Below are 18,292 nucleotides of genomic sequence, written 5' to 3' on the forward strand. Positions count from 1 at the left end.
AAAAAAATTATAGAAGAAAAAAAATCAGATAAATGGGTGGTTTAAAAACAAGTCCAAAAAGTAAATTATGGATGTGTGAATACTGTGATAACTAATCGATATTTTTGAATTTAATAATATATTTTCCGTTGATTCTATGTTATTAAATTGTCTTTTATATGAATCTGTATTATTATCATTATTTATTAATATTATTCATATTGTTGATAAAATTGTTTAAAAAAACACAAAAAATAATTATTCACTATCAATTTTATTTAATTTCACAAATTAGGTAGTACATATATTTGTTTTTTCATGTGAAACTCATTTTTAATTAAGAATAAATTGTTTTTCAAATAAGGTAAAAGCCCGAATAAATACTCCATATATTTGTGTACCGATATTTGTGAATATAGATATACAAATACATGGAGTGATCATATACTAGTACATGATCATCTATTGGGGCTTTTACCTTATCACCATTTGAAAATGTTAGCAATTTTTTTTATCTATGTCACTAAAAAAATAAGCAAAATTTTCTGGCCAGAGTACTTATACGATAAAGTTGGTTTTGATGGTTAAATTTTTGGTATCGTTGGAAAAATCTTGACCTGGAGTTGTACCTTTTCATGGTTTCATATTATTCTCACCAATAGTCAACTCATGATTATAAGTATTCAGGCTGTATTCAAAAATGATATATATCTAGATTCATAATTAAGAAATAATTGTATTTTGAGAACTATTGACATTTTTAAAGATATAAGCTCATCCTGATGTTACACTCATCGAGATCTTTCATTTGAGTATCCACATCAATTTTTCATATATTTATATATATATGTGTATATGAAAAATATATAAAAATAAATGTGGGTACTCAAATGAAAGCTCTTGATAAGCGTTGAGTCGGGATGGGCTTATATCTTTAAAAACGTCAATAGTTAAGAAAATAGAGTGCGATTTAACGAAATCATTATTTAATACTGCGAAATTTTATTTATTTATAGATTATAAGTCACGGCAGTCACATAGTGACTGCAAGGTTGCTAGTATTTATTAATGATGTAATATGGAAAATATTGGAGAAGGAAAAGAAAAAATAAGGAGAAGAAAGGAAATTTATTCTAAAAATTGTCGGACAAATAAATAATAGTTATTCATCCGATTATCGTATTAATAAAAATAAAAATAATCCTCCGATAGTCGGATAAATAAATTTTTCAGTTATTTACACGAATGTCGTATGAATAACTATTATTTATTTGTCCGACATTTTTTAAAATGAATTCGCTCATTAAATAATATAACTAATATAATAGTTTATAATTTTATGAATTGTATTTTTTTTTTTTTTTTGTTGCTTTAATATAAAATTGACTCTATTTTCATCAATATAAAAATTGTCGGACAAATAATCATTTATTATTCATACGATAATCGTATGACTAGCAACAGCCAAAATAATAAGAACTGTATGAAGACTAACCGTGAAACGACGTAAGATATCATTCAATATAAAATTTATATGTATCTTCATTGTAATAACAATAACGAATTATTTCAAATTATTAATAAAATGATTTGCTTTTAAATTTAATAAAACTTCTATGTAAAACTTTTACAAATCGATAAAGGCCAATTGCACATTTTTTTTATCTTTGCATTTATAAACTAGGAAATGCTTTAGAGCTGATTGATTGTAACTGGTCGCATAATCATCCACATCCCGTATTATCGGTAAGAATATCCATGATAATTAATGCTATCAAAACATTTGAATAATATATAATATAGTTCTCTAGGTGCCGCGACTAGATAACCACGGACAAAATAACCGCGACAAAATAACCGGACGACAAAATAACCAAAAATAAATAAACGGTGGACAAAATAACCGGACGACATTATAACCATGCAACAAAATGACCAAATAATAAAGTAACCGAACCACGAAATATGATAATCAAAATATTTTCACATCAACACACAAACAATCCATGGAAAAAGAGCACATCTAAATAATAAGCTTCGTTTAATGGCCTATTTTCAAATAAACACACACAAAAACCATGTTAAAAGGACGCAACACAATTACCCACATTTGTGTTGGTCTAATATCGAATAAACACACACAAAAAATATGTTAAAAGGGTGCAAAAATTTCATATCATTTTTGTACTTAGAAATTTAAAAATTATTTTCAGAGATTAATTATAAATTCTCATGTTCTAGATATTTTGTCGTGTGAATATTTTGTCCATGGTGATTTTGGCGTGAGGATATTTTGTCCATAGTTATGTTTCGTTCGGATATTTTGTCGTTCGGTTATTTTGTCGCGGTTATTTTGTCGAAGGTTTTTTTGTTACGGCGCCAGCTCTTTACCCCTAATAATTTTTAGATAGATTTCTTTAGAAATCTATCTATTGTAGCCAGTCTCATGTCTTAATTTTAAGAAAATTTTATCATAATATTTTTCATTTCATCGTGTAATGTCGAAAAATGGCATTAGCTCAAAAGTTTATATGGTAAAAGCCCTAATTATTGACATTGTAAAAGACAAAGTTATGATTTCATTTTTTTTAAGCAATCAAATATCAATATCGCTAAATTTTGTTTGAAGTAATATCTCAAGTAATGTTTTTAGGAATCAATTTTTTTTTTTTTAACGATAATCACTGATATTTATTAATTAATTATAAATAATTAATTAGATCATCCGGATACAATAATTATAGGCAGGTGAAAAGACTGATTGATCTAACTATTGACATATCTTAGCCCCAATTGTTGACACCTATACTGCGCATGCGTCGAATCATCTGCTTATTCTTATTTATTGAAACTTATTATCAAGTAATCAATGTTATTAACGTTGATTAGCAATAACTTCCATAAATGATAATTTATTTAATCAAAAGCGTTAAAACTCTGATAGTATATTTTTTAAGTAAAAATAAATAAAATAAGGCGCCATATCGCTGTCGACTAGTTGTCAATATGAGATTCAATTTAAAAATGATCAACTAGTTATTGGCCCCCTTTATTTGGATATTATAAAGCATACAATTAATTTCGATTATTCAATTTTATAAATTTTTCAAAGGTTGTTAATTTTAATTAACTCAATTAATTTAAAAAAAAAATAAAGATCATATAATTAGATGAACAAATTAATTTAAACTTGGCATTTAAAAAAAATGGTCTTAGGAAGCTTCCTAAGACTTCAAAACGTTGAGATCTGCTGAAAACTAGATTTTTGAAAAATGGAGTAAAACCAATAGATGAAGGGGAAGAGGAAGATGAAAAAAACAATTAAAAATTTTTTTTAAGAAAAAATTTTTTCTTTTAAAATCATCATTTCATCAAGACAATAAAGTGATGAAAATTTTTCAAAAGTATTCAACTTGTCTATTTGTTAGTAACAAATTTTTAAACAATTAACGTTAAAAATTTTTTAACCAAACTGCTAAACGCAATATATTGATACAAAACAACTAAAATTAAAAATTTAGAAAAAAAATTTTTTTGTATAACATTAGCCGGATAATTAAATTTCTGAAAACTTTGAAAAATCATTATAAACAAATCAAAAAACTTTTACAAACTTTTTCAACGGAATTTTGTTCATTATTTACATAAAAAGAGCTCCTAAAAGGAAAAAAATTTTTAGATACATTTTTCAAACTTTTAAAAGAGATTTTATAAAAACTCAAATCTACGAAAAATTAGCTAATTAACAATTAAATAACTTAAACAAAAATCGAGCTAAAAATTTTTGTTGGCGGGGCTATATTCCTTCAAGTGTCTACATGATACTATAATTTATTCAGATTTTTAAACTAATATTGAATGTTATAAAAAAATTATTTTGTATTGCATATTTTGCTTACTGGCAAAGCCTAGGCACCAAAACGGCCCTGCGCAGCCCAATTTTCAACGTTAAATTAAAATTATCAATAATGGAGCTACAACTCTGGAGTCGAGATTTATTTTACTGAAATTTTCTCCTCTTTCAGGATCTTTTTTCAAATTTCAGATATTTTAAATATTTTTAAAGTTATAACTACAAAATAGGGACTACCTTTTTCTCTCTTCGTTGCTTGTTTATAACAAATGAAATTTTTAATGGCGGATTGATTAAAAAATACTTCTTTCTTATAATTAAATTCTGAATCCCATGCACCCATCGCCATATTTTTAAGAGGCTCGGATCAATTTTTCGCAGAAAATTTACTTCTCGACTAGACTATATTATGAGGTTATTTGTAGCAAAATTATAGTGAAAATTAAAAATATATTTTACGGTGAATTTTATAATTATTATTTATAATTACACGTACAATCGCGTCTTCAATAAAAATTAAGCAAATAATTGCATAAAATAAATCTATTGATTATTATGAGAAAACTTCCAGCTAAAATTCAAATAAAAGCTTATATTCAAGCTAAATTCCATCTGAAAAAAACTCACAGTTCAGATAATATATTAACGTTTATTATCTAATTCAAATTATCGTCGATATAACTCACGCTCAATACACGCTGGTGCCCGATTATCTTTAACCAACAAAATAAAATCAACTATGGTACAATCCTCTTAAAATCAATGTCAAACAGACTATGAAAGATAGATTTATATTTAAATCTACATACTTAAAAACGACTTAAAAAAGATATTATTATAAAATTTTTCCTCTTACAGAAAAATATAAATTGAAAAACTAACAATTCCAACCGATTCAATTACATTGAATTTTTTTCAAGCCGGATTTCTTCCCAAAATTTTCAAGAATTCATAATTTCGCATCATAACTTGTTCATCAGGCAATAAATTTCTTACAGAAAAAATCTAAAATTTTGTAGCACTCACTAAGATTGTCGATTGGAAAAAACAACACTTTCGGATATTGAGATCCAATTAATTTCAAAAACTACCAAATGTACATGATTTTAAGGTGAGATACTTTTTTTAAAACCAATAAATTTTAACCCAGTTTGAAATGTAGATTTAAAATTTTTCCCATTGCGATAATTTTTATTATCTGTTCTATTTAACAAAAATTTCGGTGATATTGAAAAAATAAAAAAAAAAATTCCACGCAAATTTCTAGAATTCCCCAATGTTCCTACGTCATTTTAAATCAATGACGTATTATTAAGTTGTTGAAAATGTTAATAAATATGGCAATTTGGTTACATTATTATGTGAGACTGGTCAAAAGTAAATTAAGAATTTCACGTAAATTTTTACATCTGACTGTTGTTTCTATTAAAATAACCAACGTTGAAAATTTTTAGTGAATCAAGACTCGGAAAAATTTTTACTACTCTGTAAACATACATTCAAATTTAATTCTGATTGAAAAAAATTGATTTGTTTACATAAACAACTTATGTTTAGTATCATTACTAACCATGAAAAATAAAAATCATCAAAACTAACGAATATAAGAAATAAAAATTGTTTTTAATACCTTGAATATTCAAGAAATAATAAAAATTTTTTGTTGATGAGTAAAATGAGCCAATTTTTACTATTACTGTAATGGAATTAAAAAATTTATAGAATTGACTTTATTTAAACAGAAAAACACTTGTTTACTACATTGAGCATGCCAGTGGTACTATGGTTGATTCTTTTTCTTTCTCCCCCAAGTTGTAATCTCATGATGACGCAACCAGGTGGCACGATACGACAATGTTTAGTACAACCACTTGACCAACCTTAACATACGAAATCTCATATCCAGTTCTGCAAAATGTCGCACACTCAAATCTTGGTAATCGGAATTTAGGCTAACGGTTTCTATTTCATCGGGATTCTTGGTTTCGGAATTATATCTAATCGAAAATCTTGGCTATCGGAATCTGGGCTATAGGAATTCAAGTCATCGGAACCTATGTTATCAGTTGTTTAAGTCATCACTTTCATGGCTATAGAGTTCTACCCCAAATGACGAACAAACGATTTGTTTATAAAAAAATACTGAAAACAATTTTTCAGTCGCCAGGTTCAGGGAGGTCGCGTGACAATAATCACACTCTTTATCCACAAGGAGGCAGTAAATTCAATCTAGTGCCCTTTTGGGATATAACAAATACTATACGAAGTGTCTATTGACACGCTCCACGGATGAAGCTAAAGTCACGGACATGTAGTAAACACGGAGGAAGGAAAATTATTTGCATCCGTGGATACAACTACAATCACGGAAACAAGTTTACGCTCGTCGGAAAATCAAACGTTTACGCTCCACGGATGATATCCGTGCCTGCAAAATTGAAAAAATCACGAATTGTACCCTAGTTTCTCCATCGGGAAAATTTCCGTGGTCGTAACAATATCCCTAGAATATCCGTGGCTGTAATTTCAAAACGAGACATTCATGAGATTTTATCCGTGACTGTAAAATAATGGAGACACGGGCAGCAGCACATGTTCCGTGACTCCAACAATTTCAAGGTGTATTAAGACAGTTATGGATATTTCCATAATAAATGTTTTAAATAAATACCTCTAAATGTTATTATTTATAATTAAACCCCTAAAATAAATATACATATTTATTAGCGCGCGCAATTTGAATTTTGAGTACATGTACAATTGTAAAAATATTTTTTTAGCTGGAAAAAAATTTTAACTTAATTTTCTACATTATGAAACTGTAAGTAGATATTACATTATTTATCAGTTATCTACAAAATTTATAAATTCAGTTTGCGAAGGTTTTGAGTTTATAATAATTTCAAATAATAAATAATAAAACCTAATTTAGAAAAATTTTTCATTATTTTTTCATTATTTCTTCCTCTCTTCAGACATTCCACAGTATATTCGTCTTAAAATTAACTTGAGGCAAACTTAAGATCATAATTTAATGCACAGAACATTAATTTTCTGCACAAGAATCAATTAAACTCAAGAAATATTCAGTTAACTTTTAAAAAGCTCGCAGTTTAGCGTGAAACTCCTGGAAATCTCACTGTAAGCTTTCTCAATTTCTGCGCAGCAGATGTTTGTTCTCTTGTGGAGAAAGTGTCAGAACTTCTGTCATAGCTACGGAAAGAACTATTATAATTTATTTAGTCGGCAAAATTAAAAATAAATTTTTTAATCGATACACTGATAGGTATAGCTGTGATAAAAAAGGTGATATCAACGGTCGTCCGTGACTGAACTAACAGTAACGGATATCAGTGATAGAGAAGCTTACAGCAATATGGATATCCGTGACTGAACTTACAGTAACGGATATGACTAATTAAGAAGATTAAACAAGCCATTTTATGAAACAACAATAATTAAATAGTTTATTGATTTAAAAGCTCATACAAATGAAATATATTAGATATTAAAAAAAAAAGACAAAGTTAGTGATATAATTATTTTAAGTAAATATTTTAATAAACATCAAAAAAATTATTAAACAACAAATATTAAATAGCTTATTGATTTAAAAAAAGACTGACCAGATATAAAAAAAACATAATATTAAGAATATAATTATTATAAGTAAATAATATAGTAAATAAAAAATTAATTACTTAGAGCGGCATTTTTACAGTACCACTTGATCGACTTTCGGAGCTTTTTAGGAACAGCTTCGCATTTATTGTGAAACCAGTACCAGCAATCGTCACACATTGTACTGGCCTCTATTTCTTCTTTGATTAACTTTTTACAAGATTCACAAGTCCATGAACCCTTGCTAATTTTTCTCTTTATTGCCGTTTTCAATGTTCTAAGTGCTGGTGCTTCAAAGTAACCATTTATTTCCGGTAAAGCATCGAATACATATGGGACAGCATCTGATAACGGATTTAATTTTATTAAATCCTTTTTTTAATAGTTAATTTTTTTCTCAACGACGGCAGAAACTAAGTCTTGAGAAATTAATAAACTCAAAACTGTATCAATTTTTTATTAAGACCATGATTGGTATTAGTAGATTGAACGTCCACTGGAGAGCCAGCCGGAGATTGAATAACATCATCATTTATTTCAGGTTCAATTGAACTCGTTGTAGTAGGTATTATAGGGAGACAGACAGTAGAACAATCCAAGATTTTGGTATCCTCCGATCGAGCAGTAGAAACAGTCAAAGCAGTAGCAGCTGGAGATTGATTTTCTTTTTCTACGTGCAAAATTTTAACAAATTTCAAGTGTTGGAAACCAACTGGAGGTCGATTTTTTAATTTAGGTCTACCTCGGCTTGTACTCGGCTGTAAGTTGATTATGTCTATGTTGGTATTTACATCTTTATCGACTAAGACAATAGGTATATCGTTGATATCAATATCTTCAGCGTGCTCTGTTTTTGCTTCTGACGTTGTTGTCAATTTTTCAACAGCCTGATTTGGTCTGACAATGTTATTTTCATCTTCCGAACTATCACTTATGCAATTCTGAAGATCTTTGTGTAATATCTCCAAATGATTAATTTTTCTATTGCTAATTTTTTTATCACTTAGTATGTTTGTCTTTATTTTCCTCAATAAATCTTCTACTTTGTAATTTTTTTTCTTCTCTTCACCATCATGTGAATAGTTATCAGCATCTATTAAATTATCAGCCTCTCCATCGTTTTCATTAGATGGAACACTTAATTGGTCGTTATTTATTTTTGATAATTCTGTTTTTTTTTTCCTTTTTTTAAATATTGGATCGTGGTTGTGAGTTCCGTACCAATTTTTTATAATCATTAATTTTTTTTTAACGTCAAATCTCGCCGTAAGTTTGACTTGGCAGTTCACTTTGCCAGACCTGAAAATATTTTTATTATTAAATTTAAGATTATCAAAATAATAATTTTGGTACCCTAAAAATATAACTTTTCTTTACATTCGACCCATTCTGAAGTTATTTATTTATTCATTTTACTTAGCCATAATTACACACGCTGGTTACTTACTTTATGTCTCGGATCCCCTGTCCCTTTGAGACAAAGACGCCACCCTGAGAACATGCCATGGTATAATCATACATCGGAAATTTACTAAAAACATTCTCTTCATTATATTTTTTTGTACTATTATTTTTTCGGCAATAATTGGCCATCGACGTGGATCTTCCTTTTCCAAATGTGTATTTAGTTGTTTTTTCATAGTGGGCTACCTCGTCCTCAAACGCCTGTCCAGACATATAGGCTTTGCCGACCCAGAATATTTTTGATGTTTCCGCCATATGTTCATTAATAACCCTATTTTTTAAAAATCATTTTTATATGAGTACATATGACAGATTTTATACATAAACTTATTTATTCAATAAAAATAATATTATATTCATAGATATTTGATACATATACTCACATAAAAAATAATTAAATACTTTTAGAACATTCGGTTATTAAAATATTTTTTGATCTTTTAGCACATACAACAATGAAAACTCATTAACGAGTGTGAAGATACGAACGACAAGTTTTAAAATACAAACTAAAGATTTCTTGTATGTGTTAAGCATACGACTCAGTCGGTAAAACTATTTCTGTATGTTCAAAGTCACATCGATAACTTGTATATACATATTCAACTATTTCACTTCCGGTATTACATTCAATTTGAATCTATTATTAAAAAATAAAATAGTTCAAACGCAATTTGTCGCTTTCGATTAGAAAATAAATTATGGTTTTTCAATCAAAAGTTGTTCGGAATATTTGTAAAAATTTTGTATCAGAGTTTATAAAAGAAAAATTTTTAGTTATTAAAAATATAAATCCGTTTGAGTATACAGAGGTGGCTTATAATAGGGAAGTTTTGAGTAGACATAGCATTGTGCTGAAACAACTGATACTTCTGAAGTATTTTAATTACTGAAATATATGATGCAGATTTGTATTAAACATATAGTTATCAAGATGACCGTATTACAATTGTTTTTAATCTTTTTTTTGTATTAAATATTTGTATTTTTTAAAGATTCTATAACAATACATTTATTTAGATTTCAGTAAAGTGTTTTTTTTAGTGATTTGCGGTATTGTTTAAAATTTAATAATTATAGAATTAAAACTTTAACGGATTAATGCTTTTTCAAGTCATGTATTTCCGTGGTTTGAAGCTTACAACAACGGATATCTGTGATTTAGATTACAGCAACGGATATCTGTGATTAAGAGGCTGTCACGTATATTCGTGACTGAGCTTACAGCAACGGATATCTGTGACTGAGATTATAGCAACGGATATCTGTGATTGACATGCCATCACGAATCTCCGTGATTATTAAGCACGAATGATTCCGTATTTTAATGTCTTTTGTAATATGAAACCTATTGTCTATACTGATGTTCATACTGTGAAGCCAATCATTCGGTTGTACGCAACGTCGCAATATATATCTTTTAAACGACATTATTATTTTTTTATATTGTTTATGCATATAAAAACTAATTCGATTATTAGAATTCTACCTTGATATCTTTAAATTGATATTGATTAATTAACTTAAGTTTTCATCGGTTTTCAATTATGAATCCTGATCAACATCCGTTGAAAGTAGGAGATACTTTTAAGTCTTATGCTGATTTAATACATTATATGACAAGAGTGACTGATATTACTGGGGAACTATACACAAGTTTAAGATCGAACAAATTATATCCATCATATTTTAAAAAAACTAATTTATGCGATTTAGAAATTAGCGATATAATAAATAAATTACGTTATCGACGGATTGATTATAAATGTAAATATGGTCCCGGAACAAAAACGTCAGACCAAGAAAAACAAAAAAAACGCAATACCAGGTAATGTTGTAACAAATATATGGTTTCTATTGTAGTACATATAAGGAAAAATAATTCTACTCAATTATATATTTATTTAATAAGTATAAATGCCATAAGTGACATCAATAATTCGTTTTAGTGAAATTGTTAAATCATTTACAATACATAGAAAAAAATTTGGGGTACTCAATGACGCGCCAAGTACGTTAAAAAATTGTTTTCAATTGTTCAATTTGCCACAAAATTTTTCAATTATTGAAAATCATAACGGCTACTTGGTCTTTTTTTTTTATTTTACATCTTTTTGTAAAGTGAAAAATTTTAGCTGGTTTTTTTGGAAATCAATAGTTGTGAACGTGTACTTGGCGCAATTATTTACAGTGAAACTGTTTTTGTTCGGATTATTATTTGTTGACAGGAATTAAATGTAATTTTACGATGCGTTTCCTGTCCTTTTTGGCATCTATTACACAATTTTAAAGTAATAAACCAATGTCCATATAGCTTACTGATTAATTCTTGTAATTCAAAAACATTCGTGCTACTCTCAGTTTCAAAAGAGGTAGAATATTATTGACAAATGTATATGTACTTATACAATTGCAGGATTTACAACAATCAGTATATAATAGTTCGTATTGCACTAATTTACTTATATCTTCATTTTCACTAAGTCAAGTAGATAATACTATAAATAGATTCGTTCCATCATCAATACCTATGTGTTTGCATGTTTTCTCTATTATCAATGTAGATTTCAATATTGTTTTATTATTCGTATATATATATATATCAAATAATTTGCATAATTTATACTGAGTACAGCATTTTTATGATCGTTTTCTAATAATAACTGAATAATTTTGTTATGAAAAATACACTGAAGTATAGAATTGACACAGCTAAAATCACCTTCGGAATTTTCTATGCCGTGAAATTTCAATAAATCAATACATGACTTTGTTTTTATTGTATTATGTTGTTCACTTTAATCAAAATATTTTTCGACTCTCCAAATTGAATCCCCTAATTTAGACCAACGTGTTTTTGTAATTATAATGATTCGAAGATCAATTATATAAGATTTTCTTAACCGATCATACTCTTTAATTGCTTCTGGGTTAGCCTTAACCGAATGCGGATCGAAATTTATTAAACGTAATACTTCAACTTTGGTAACTCGTAAAAATGCTACGGAAGATAATAATAGTTTTGGTTGATAATAATAATATTGAAAACAATTAAAATATTAATAATAATAATAGAACGTGAATAATATTCAACATGAAAAAAAAAAATTGTTATGTGCATGTGGATGTATTAATTTGTTACGTATTGAAAACTATTTTAACTCTAATAAGATTTTTATAGCTATATATTGCTACATATATATGAACGACCTTACTTTCACCGAAAAATTTTATAACATTATTTTTAATATATTTTATAGCACCTTTAATCATGAGTGTCCATCGTACATACAGTTACATATGGTTCAGAAAAATGGAGAATATGTTTTAGAAATATTTAACACAAATTTCAATCATCTCAATCATCCGGCAAATAGTAAGGTAAGTTTTCTTGGGAGTCATGGTAAATGACACAGTATAAAATCATGTTAAATACAACACTCATTAATTTAACACAACATTAATGATCGCTTCTAATGTCACCATTATAACACCTCTCCTTGATCCCCGTGCCAAGTGATCAGCGAGCAGGGTTAAGAAACAAATATAATACACAATCATTAATAATAAGATTATAATTACCGTAATCTCAAGCGCGGACAAAACTCACCGGGCACGCGGTTTGCTTATTAAACTACTTATTACTAAATAAAATCAAGGATATTTGTTCGTATACTAATAATACAATATTTATAAATAATTACATTTTATTTATAAGAATATTCAATGAGTTACATACTATTTAATAAATAATAAGTGTAGAAAATTAATAATAAAGAGAGTTATCTGAAAACGCTTGAGAGCGTTATTAATTAATAAGCTATAGAGTATAAAACTTACAGTTGGTATACTACGCCTTGGCATCCTGGTAGACAACTCACAAAAAAAATTTAACTAATATGAATTTTATTAACAAGGATATTCAAAACAACCCGTTATCAACTTCTAAATTCAAAATTATTATTTTAATCATCTTTTCTGTGTTGATTTTTCTGTCGTTCTTACGCGAATTTGTCACTCTATCGTCTCAGCTTTAAAAATGTGATAGTCGGTACAGTTCATTTAATGAGAATTTACTGTATTTTATAATGCAATTTCGGATTTTCTGACGTTAAAAAAATTTGTTTCAGCAATTAGCAAACGCTTTACCAGAACGACGGCGATTACCACCTGAGTTGAAAGAAGAGGTTATTGAATATATTAGGTTAAAAAGCAAACCCAAAATGATAAGGAATAAAATTAGAGATCAATATGGTATTCTTCTCACAAGCAAAGATATTTCGAATATTACTCAGTCTGAAAGAAGTCTTGATGGTAATAATTTAAGAACATTTCAGCAACTTTTACATGATAAATATGGTAAATATCTCTTTTTTTTAAATAAAGATATTTTTAATACTTGATATAATTCTAGATAAATATTTTTATATTATTATTATTATTATTATTATTATTATTATTATTATTATTATTATTATTATTATTAGATTTCATAGAAATCTAACTATTGCATTGGTCCTCATGACGGAACTTTTGAAAAATTTTGCTATATTTCGACTCAGCTCGTCAAGCTAATTCAGAAAATGCATATGGTTCAAAAGTTTATATATGTATGTATTTATATATATATATATGGGATATAACGCGGCTTGTCAGGACGATAGCGTCGCAAATTTACAACGGATCCCTACCAAACTCAACATACTTATTCTACAGATAAATACCAAAGTCAAGTTCAAATATGAGCTTAATCGGTCAAGTAATTTAGAAATACGAGGATTTCAAAATTTTGAAAATCATAAAAATTCATATTTCGTCACTTTCTTACTCGAATAACTTTTGAATGGGATAACTTATTGAAATTCTGTAAAATGCATCTGAAAGCTTTTGAAATAAGCTTCAATTTCAGTACTAAATCATATGTATATTCTTAAAATTATGTTCTATTCTGCTATGCCAATTATGAAATTTTTAGTAGATTTCATAGAAATCTACATACATAGAAAGTTAAAAGATTTATCACTTCTTCAACTTTGTTAGACAAAAACTCACTCTTTATAATCATAATTATATATGATAGTAATAATATTAAATACTAACATATAAATGTATTTTTTCAGGTTGCATTACAAAAGTAAAAGCAAGTGACAGAAACGAATTTGAAGCATTGTTTTTTACAAATTCTGACATGCAAAAGTCAGTCACCAATTGGCCGGAAATTTTATTCGTTGACGGAACGTACAAGCTCTTCAACTTAAGATATACACTGTATTTATTGCTCGTCCAAAATGGGAATGGAAGAGGTGAAATCGGCGGTGTAGCAATAACTGCATCTGAAACAGCACATGTATTGGAGTGAATCGCAAAAACCTTTCGAGAAAATAATTCCAAGCTTGTCAAAATACAAAATGCATTATGACCGATAAAGATTTAACCGAAAGAAAAGCTTTTGAAGCGGTTTTTCCGGGCATTAAATTTTTACTATGTTTGTTCCACACATTGAAAAGTTTCGATAAGCAATTGAAAGTTCTAAAATTAGATCATGAAGAAAGATGCAGATGTTTTAAATTATTACGCGAATTGGCATATGCCAAGTGGGAAAGTCGATACAATTCAGTTTACGAAAGATTTATCAGCTCGGCACCAAGTTCTGTGATTGAATATTTTAATATCAACTGGCATAAAAATCGAGATGAATGGACACTATTTGGAATAGCTAAAGTAAATTACGGAAGCGTAACCAATAATTTGGTCGAAAGCACAAACAAACAAATTAAAACTCTTTGTAATCGCTTTTCGACCTTGTGCGAATTCGCAATAAATTTTTTCGAATTAGTCCGTTCATCAAAACAAGAGACCAGTTTGTTATGTGCGATAGATGGTTTAAGAAAACTAAACATCAACCATCATTTAGATGAGTTTTTTAATGATTATGCAGCAATATTAACAAAAATAGCTGTAAAACAATTAACCGAAGAATTAAAAAAACTTAAGAATATTAAAGTAATTGAAAGCTGTGATAATCAAAAAACTTGTAAAATTTTAGTAAACGATCATCCGCATACTTCTTCGGCAATTGATTGTATTTGTTATTTTCGGCGCAGCTGGAAATTACCTTGTGCACATATACTAACAGTGCGAAAATATTTCAATTTAAGTTTATTTTGTCCCGAATTATGTGATAAAAAGTGGTTAAAATGTGAAAACACAAACAACATTGATTTAAGAACAACATTTTTATTCGGTATGGAAGACAATACTAATATGAATGAACTGCCGAACGATGCCGCTATATCTTTATCTTGTCCTCAAAAATATTCACCTCATGAAAAACTACAAATAGCTCAAAAGTATTGCAATGACATCGTGAAAATTATGGTACAATCGAGCGATTCTGACTTTAATGCTCAACTTGAAATATTAAAATCTGTAAAGCAAAAGTGGAATCAGAAACATGGAGTACAATTAGTTCTGGAAGAAGAGAAAAACAATGATCTTGATCATGGAACTCCAATTCTATCGTCACCTATCAAACTCAAAGGTCGTCCAAGAGATGCTATGAAGACAACATCGGGTTACTTTTGTCGACGAAGATCAAAGAGTCATGAATGAAATAAGTAATTAAACGCAATAATATAAAAATTATATTGCTACAACTAAACTGTTAAAATAAAGATGAAGTCCATTTTATTTAAAAATTTTGTTAATCGTTTATTGAGTGTGATTTTTTTCTTTCAGTTATGCTGAAAAAGTGAAAATTTATAAAGTATATATTACTGTAGTAGTTGTACTCATTATTATTTAAATTTTATTATGTATATGAAGAGATTTGTAAAAAAATTTTTGGTTCCAAAAACGTCAACACTGCTAATCAGCCGAATATTAGTAATGCTTATCACATGCGCCCAATTAAAATTAGTTAATCTTTACAAGTAATCGTTTAATTATTGAATTATTGAATTCGGTTGCTAATAATGCTAATTTTATAATCTCTCATAATAATAGTAATAACAGAAGTTATTATGATATAACATATTGCTAAAATAACAATAATAACAGTGCAGAAAGTATATTGAAAATAAATATATAATAACGAGTAAGAATAAAAAATAATGAATAATAAACCAGCGATCTTAAATACTTTTTTCGTAACCAAGTTAATCACATATTTTTCTCGAATATACAGCATAAAGATATAAAATAGTGCAAAAGAGTTTATTTGTTTATAAGTAGTAATGAATTATATCTTCATTAAGAGGATTAAATATGTATTAACGATTATATTTTCGACCTTATTTTTACTTAAAATTTATTTTGAAATAAACGATTATGTATATTTCATTAACAAATCAATTAGTTATGAATGCCCTGGTGAAAATTTTTCGGACTTTTCTCTTAAAAACTCTGAAGAAGACTTTAGAAGTCTTTTAGAACTTAAGATAAGTCTTTTTTAGAGTTTTTCAGAGAAAAGTCTGAAAAAATTTTACAAGGGTGATTAATATATGGATGTATTACATGAATAATTATCGTTATAATTAGTTAATTAAAAATTATTATTATACAGCTTCAATGACACAAAAAAATACAATATTTTCTTCTTTCAAAAGTTTACGTTATTTCATTTTGCTTTTCAAAATATTTTATTATGAATATGATTTTTTTAAACTACTGAAAAATTTGTTAGATTTTCATAAGTTGATTAATTAATTCTTTTGTAAGGAAATGATTGAACTCTGAATCTTATTGGTTGTATTCGAAAGGTTATCCTATTCGAAAGCATTTAAATAATTAAAAATTTTTTAAATTTTAAATAAATAACTAATCAAGGAGATTGAAAATGCCATTTTATTCAATGTTAAATAATGTTTATTGATTACAAAGCACATAAAAATGACATGAATTGAATTTTATAAGATAGATATTAATAAAAACAAAAAAAAATTAGAAATATAATTATTCTGTGAATATTGTAATGAAACTGTAATGATTATTTACTTAAATAGTAATAAGTAATTATTAAGACTTATTGTTGAAATACTATTTAGTGAGTATTTGTAGAATCACAGGGGCTGCATTGATCACAGTACCACTTGTTTGACTCTGATAGCTTGTCAGAAATAGCTTGGCACTGATAATGAAACCAATACCAGCAACCGTCACACATTATACTGTCATATATTTTTCCATCTATTCTGTTACAAAATCTACATTTACTTTTACTTTTTTTTTCTTACTGTGGTTTTCAACGCCTTTAGCGCTGCAGCTTCAAAATAATTTTTTAATGTCGATAAATCTTCGAAGACATATGTTGCAGTATCTGATAATGGATCTAATTTTATTAAATCCTTTTTTTTAATTAATATTTTCTTTTCCACAACGTCGGCAACCAAGTCTTTGGAGATTAGAAAAGAAAAAACTGTGTCAATTTTTGATTGAGACATATTACAGATTCATAGTAGTAGCGGTTGACAGAGAGTCAGTTGAAGAAATCGTTGCGGCTTCACTATTATCATTATTAAGTTCAGTTTCAATTGAGTTGGTATCTGGATTGCTCTCAATTAACGGAGTGTCCGCAAGAAAAACTGTGTTAGTTCGATTATTATTATTATCATTTAATCCAGATTCAATTGAGCGCTGTGTCCATGTTATTTTGCGAGGATCGCTAATCGAATGATTGACGCCCGGGAAAAAATGATCAGGTCTGATGAGACATGAACAGACATGAGTTTTCAGGCCTGATCATGCATGAAAAATGACCGGGCCTGATCATGCCTGTTGATGTCTACTCAGGCCTGGAGTGTTAATATACGTTCAGGCCTGATCAGGCTGGTTCATGCCTGAGCAGACATGATCATGTCTAATTTCCGGCCTGATTAGGCATGATCATGCAAAACTATTGGCAAATTGTTGATATTAATAGTAGATACGTCCCGCGTACCTATCCCTGTAGTTGAGACATTATCAGTAATTTGATTTGCACCAATAGTTTCAGAACCAGTAGCTCTAGAACGAAGAGCTGTATTAATTTCACGTTCAAAATTATTTTCGTCGAGATCCTGAAGGTCACTATATAAAATCTCTAATAAATTGATTTTTTCATTGCTAATTTCTTTATATATATATATATATATATATATATATATATATATATATATATATATATATATATATATATATATATATATATATATATATTAGGTGGGTCAAAAAAATCGAATAATTTATTTTTGATTTTATACTCTGAAAAATAGGTTCGTAGACACCTAAAAAGAATTCTCTCCAAGTATAAGCTCTTAATTATAACGGGAAGGTCCTCCGCTTTGCGGGTTTCTATTTTTTCGAATAATCAGATAAAAAAATTTATATCTCGCTTCC

The 18,292-nt window shown here is 28.0% G+C and overlaps 3 protein-coding genes across 9 annotated transcripts in view; 1 reads left to right on the forward strand and 2 right to left on the reverse strand.

Moving 5' to 3' along the window:
• Lili (LMBR1-like protein lilipod) overlaps window positions 1-5,599 on the reverse strand; it is a 184,796-nt gene extending 179,197 nt beyond the window's left edge. For all 7 annotated transcript variants that reach the window (XM_074240327.1, XM_074240325.1, XM_074240322.1 and 4 more), the window contains exon 1: window positions 5,463-5,599. The gene's annotated coding sequence lies outside the window, so the exon portion shown is untranslated. The remainder of the gene's footprint in view (window positions 1-5,462) is intronic.
• Window positions 5,600-5,758: 159 nt separating this feature from the next.
• On the forward strand, window positions 5,759-14,315 carry LOC141525830 (uncharacterized). Its single transcript, XM_074240479.1, has 4 exons — window positions 5,759-6,653; window positions 12,178-12,298; window positions 13,048-13,276; window positions 14,038-14,315. The coding sequence occupies exons 1-4, from the start codon at window positions 6,646-6,648 to the stop codon at window positions 14,274-14,276; spliced, it is 597 nt and encodes a 198-aa protein (XP_074096580.1). The 5' UTR covers window positions 5,759-6,645; the 3' UTR covers window positions 14,277-14,315.
• LOC141525648 (uncharacterized) lies at window positions 7,526-10,739 on the reverse strand. The gene is made up of 3 exons (XM_074240208.1): window positions 8,901-10,739; window positions 7,920-8,752; window positions 7,526-7,797 (listed from the first exon to the last, which is right to left on the reverse strand). Exons 1-3 carry the CDS (start codon window positions 9,170-9,172, stop codon window positions 7,526-7,528), a joined length of 1,377 nt encoding a protein of 458 aa, XP_074096309.1. The 5' UTR covers window positions 9,173-10,739.
• Window positions 14,316-18,292: the final 3,977 nt, after the last annotated feature.

The sequence above is a fragment of the Cotesia typhae genome, unplaced genomic scaffold (genome assembly GCF_013202065.1).
Source record: "Cotesia typhae breed Kobodo isofemale line unplaced genomic scaffold, CoteBio_Ctyphae contig_27, whole genome shotgun sequence".
Lineage (NCBI taxonomy): Eukaryota > Metazoa > Arthropoda > Insecta > Hymenoptera > Braconidae > Cotesia > Cotesia typhae.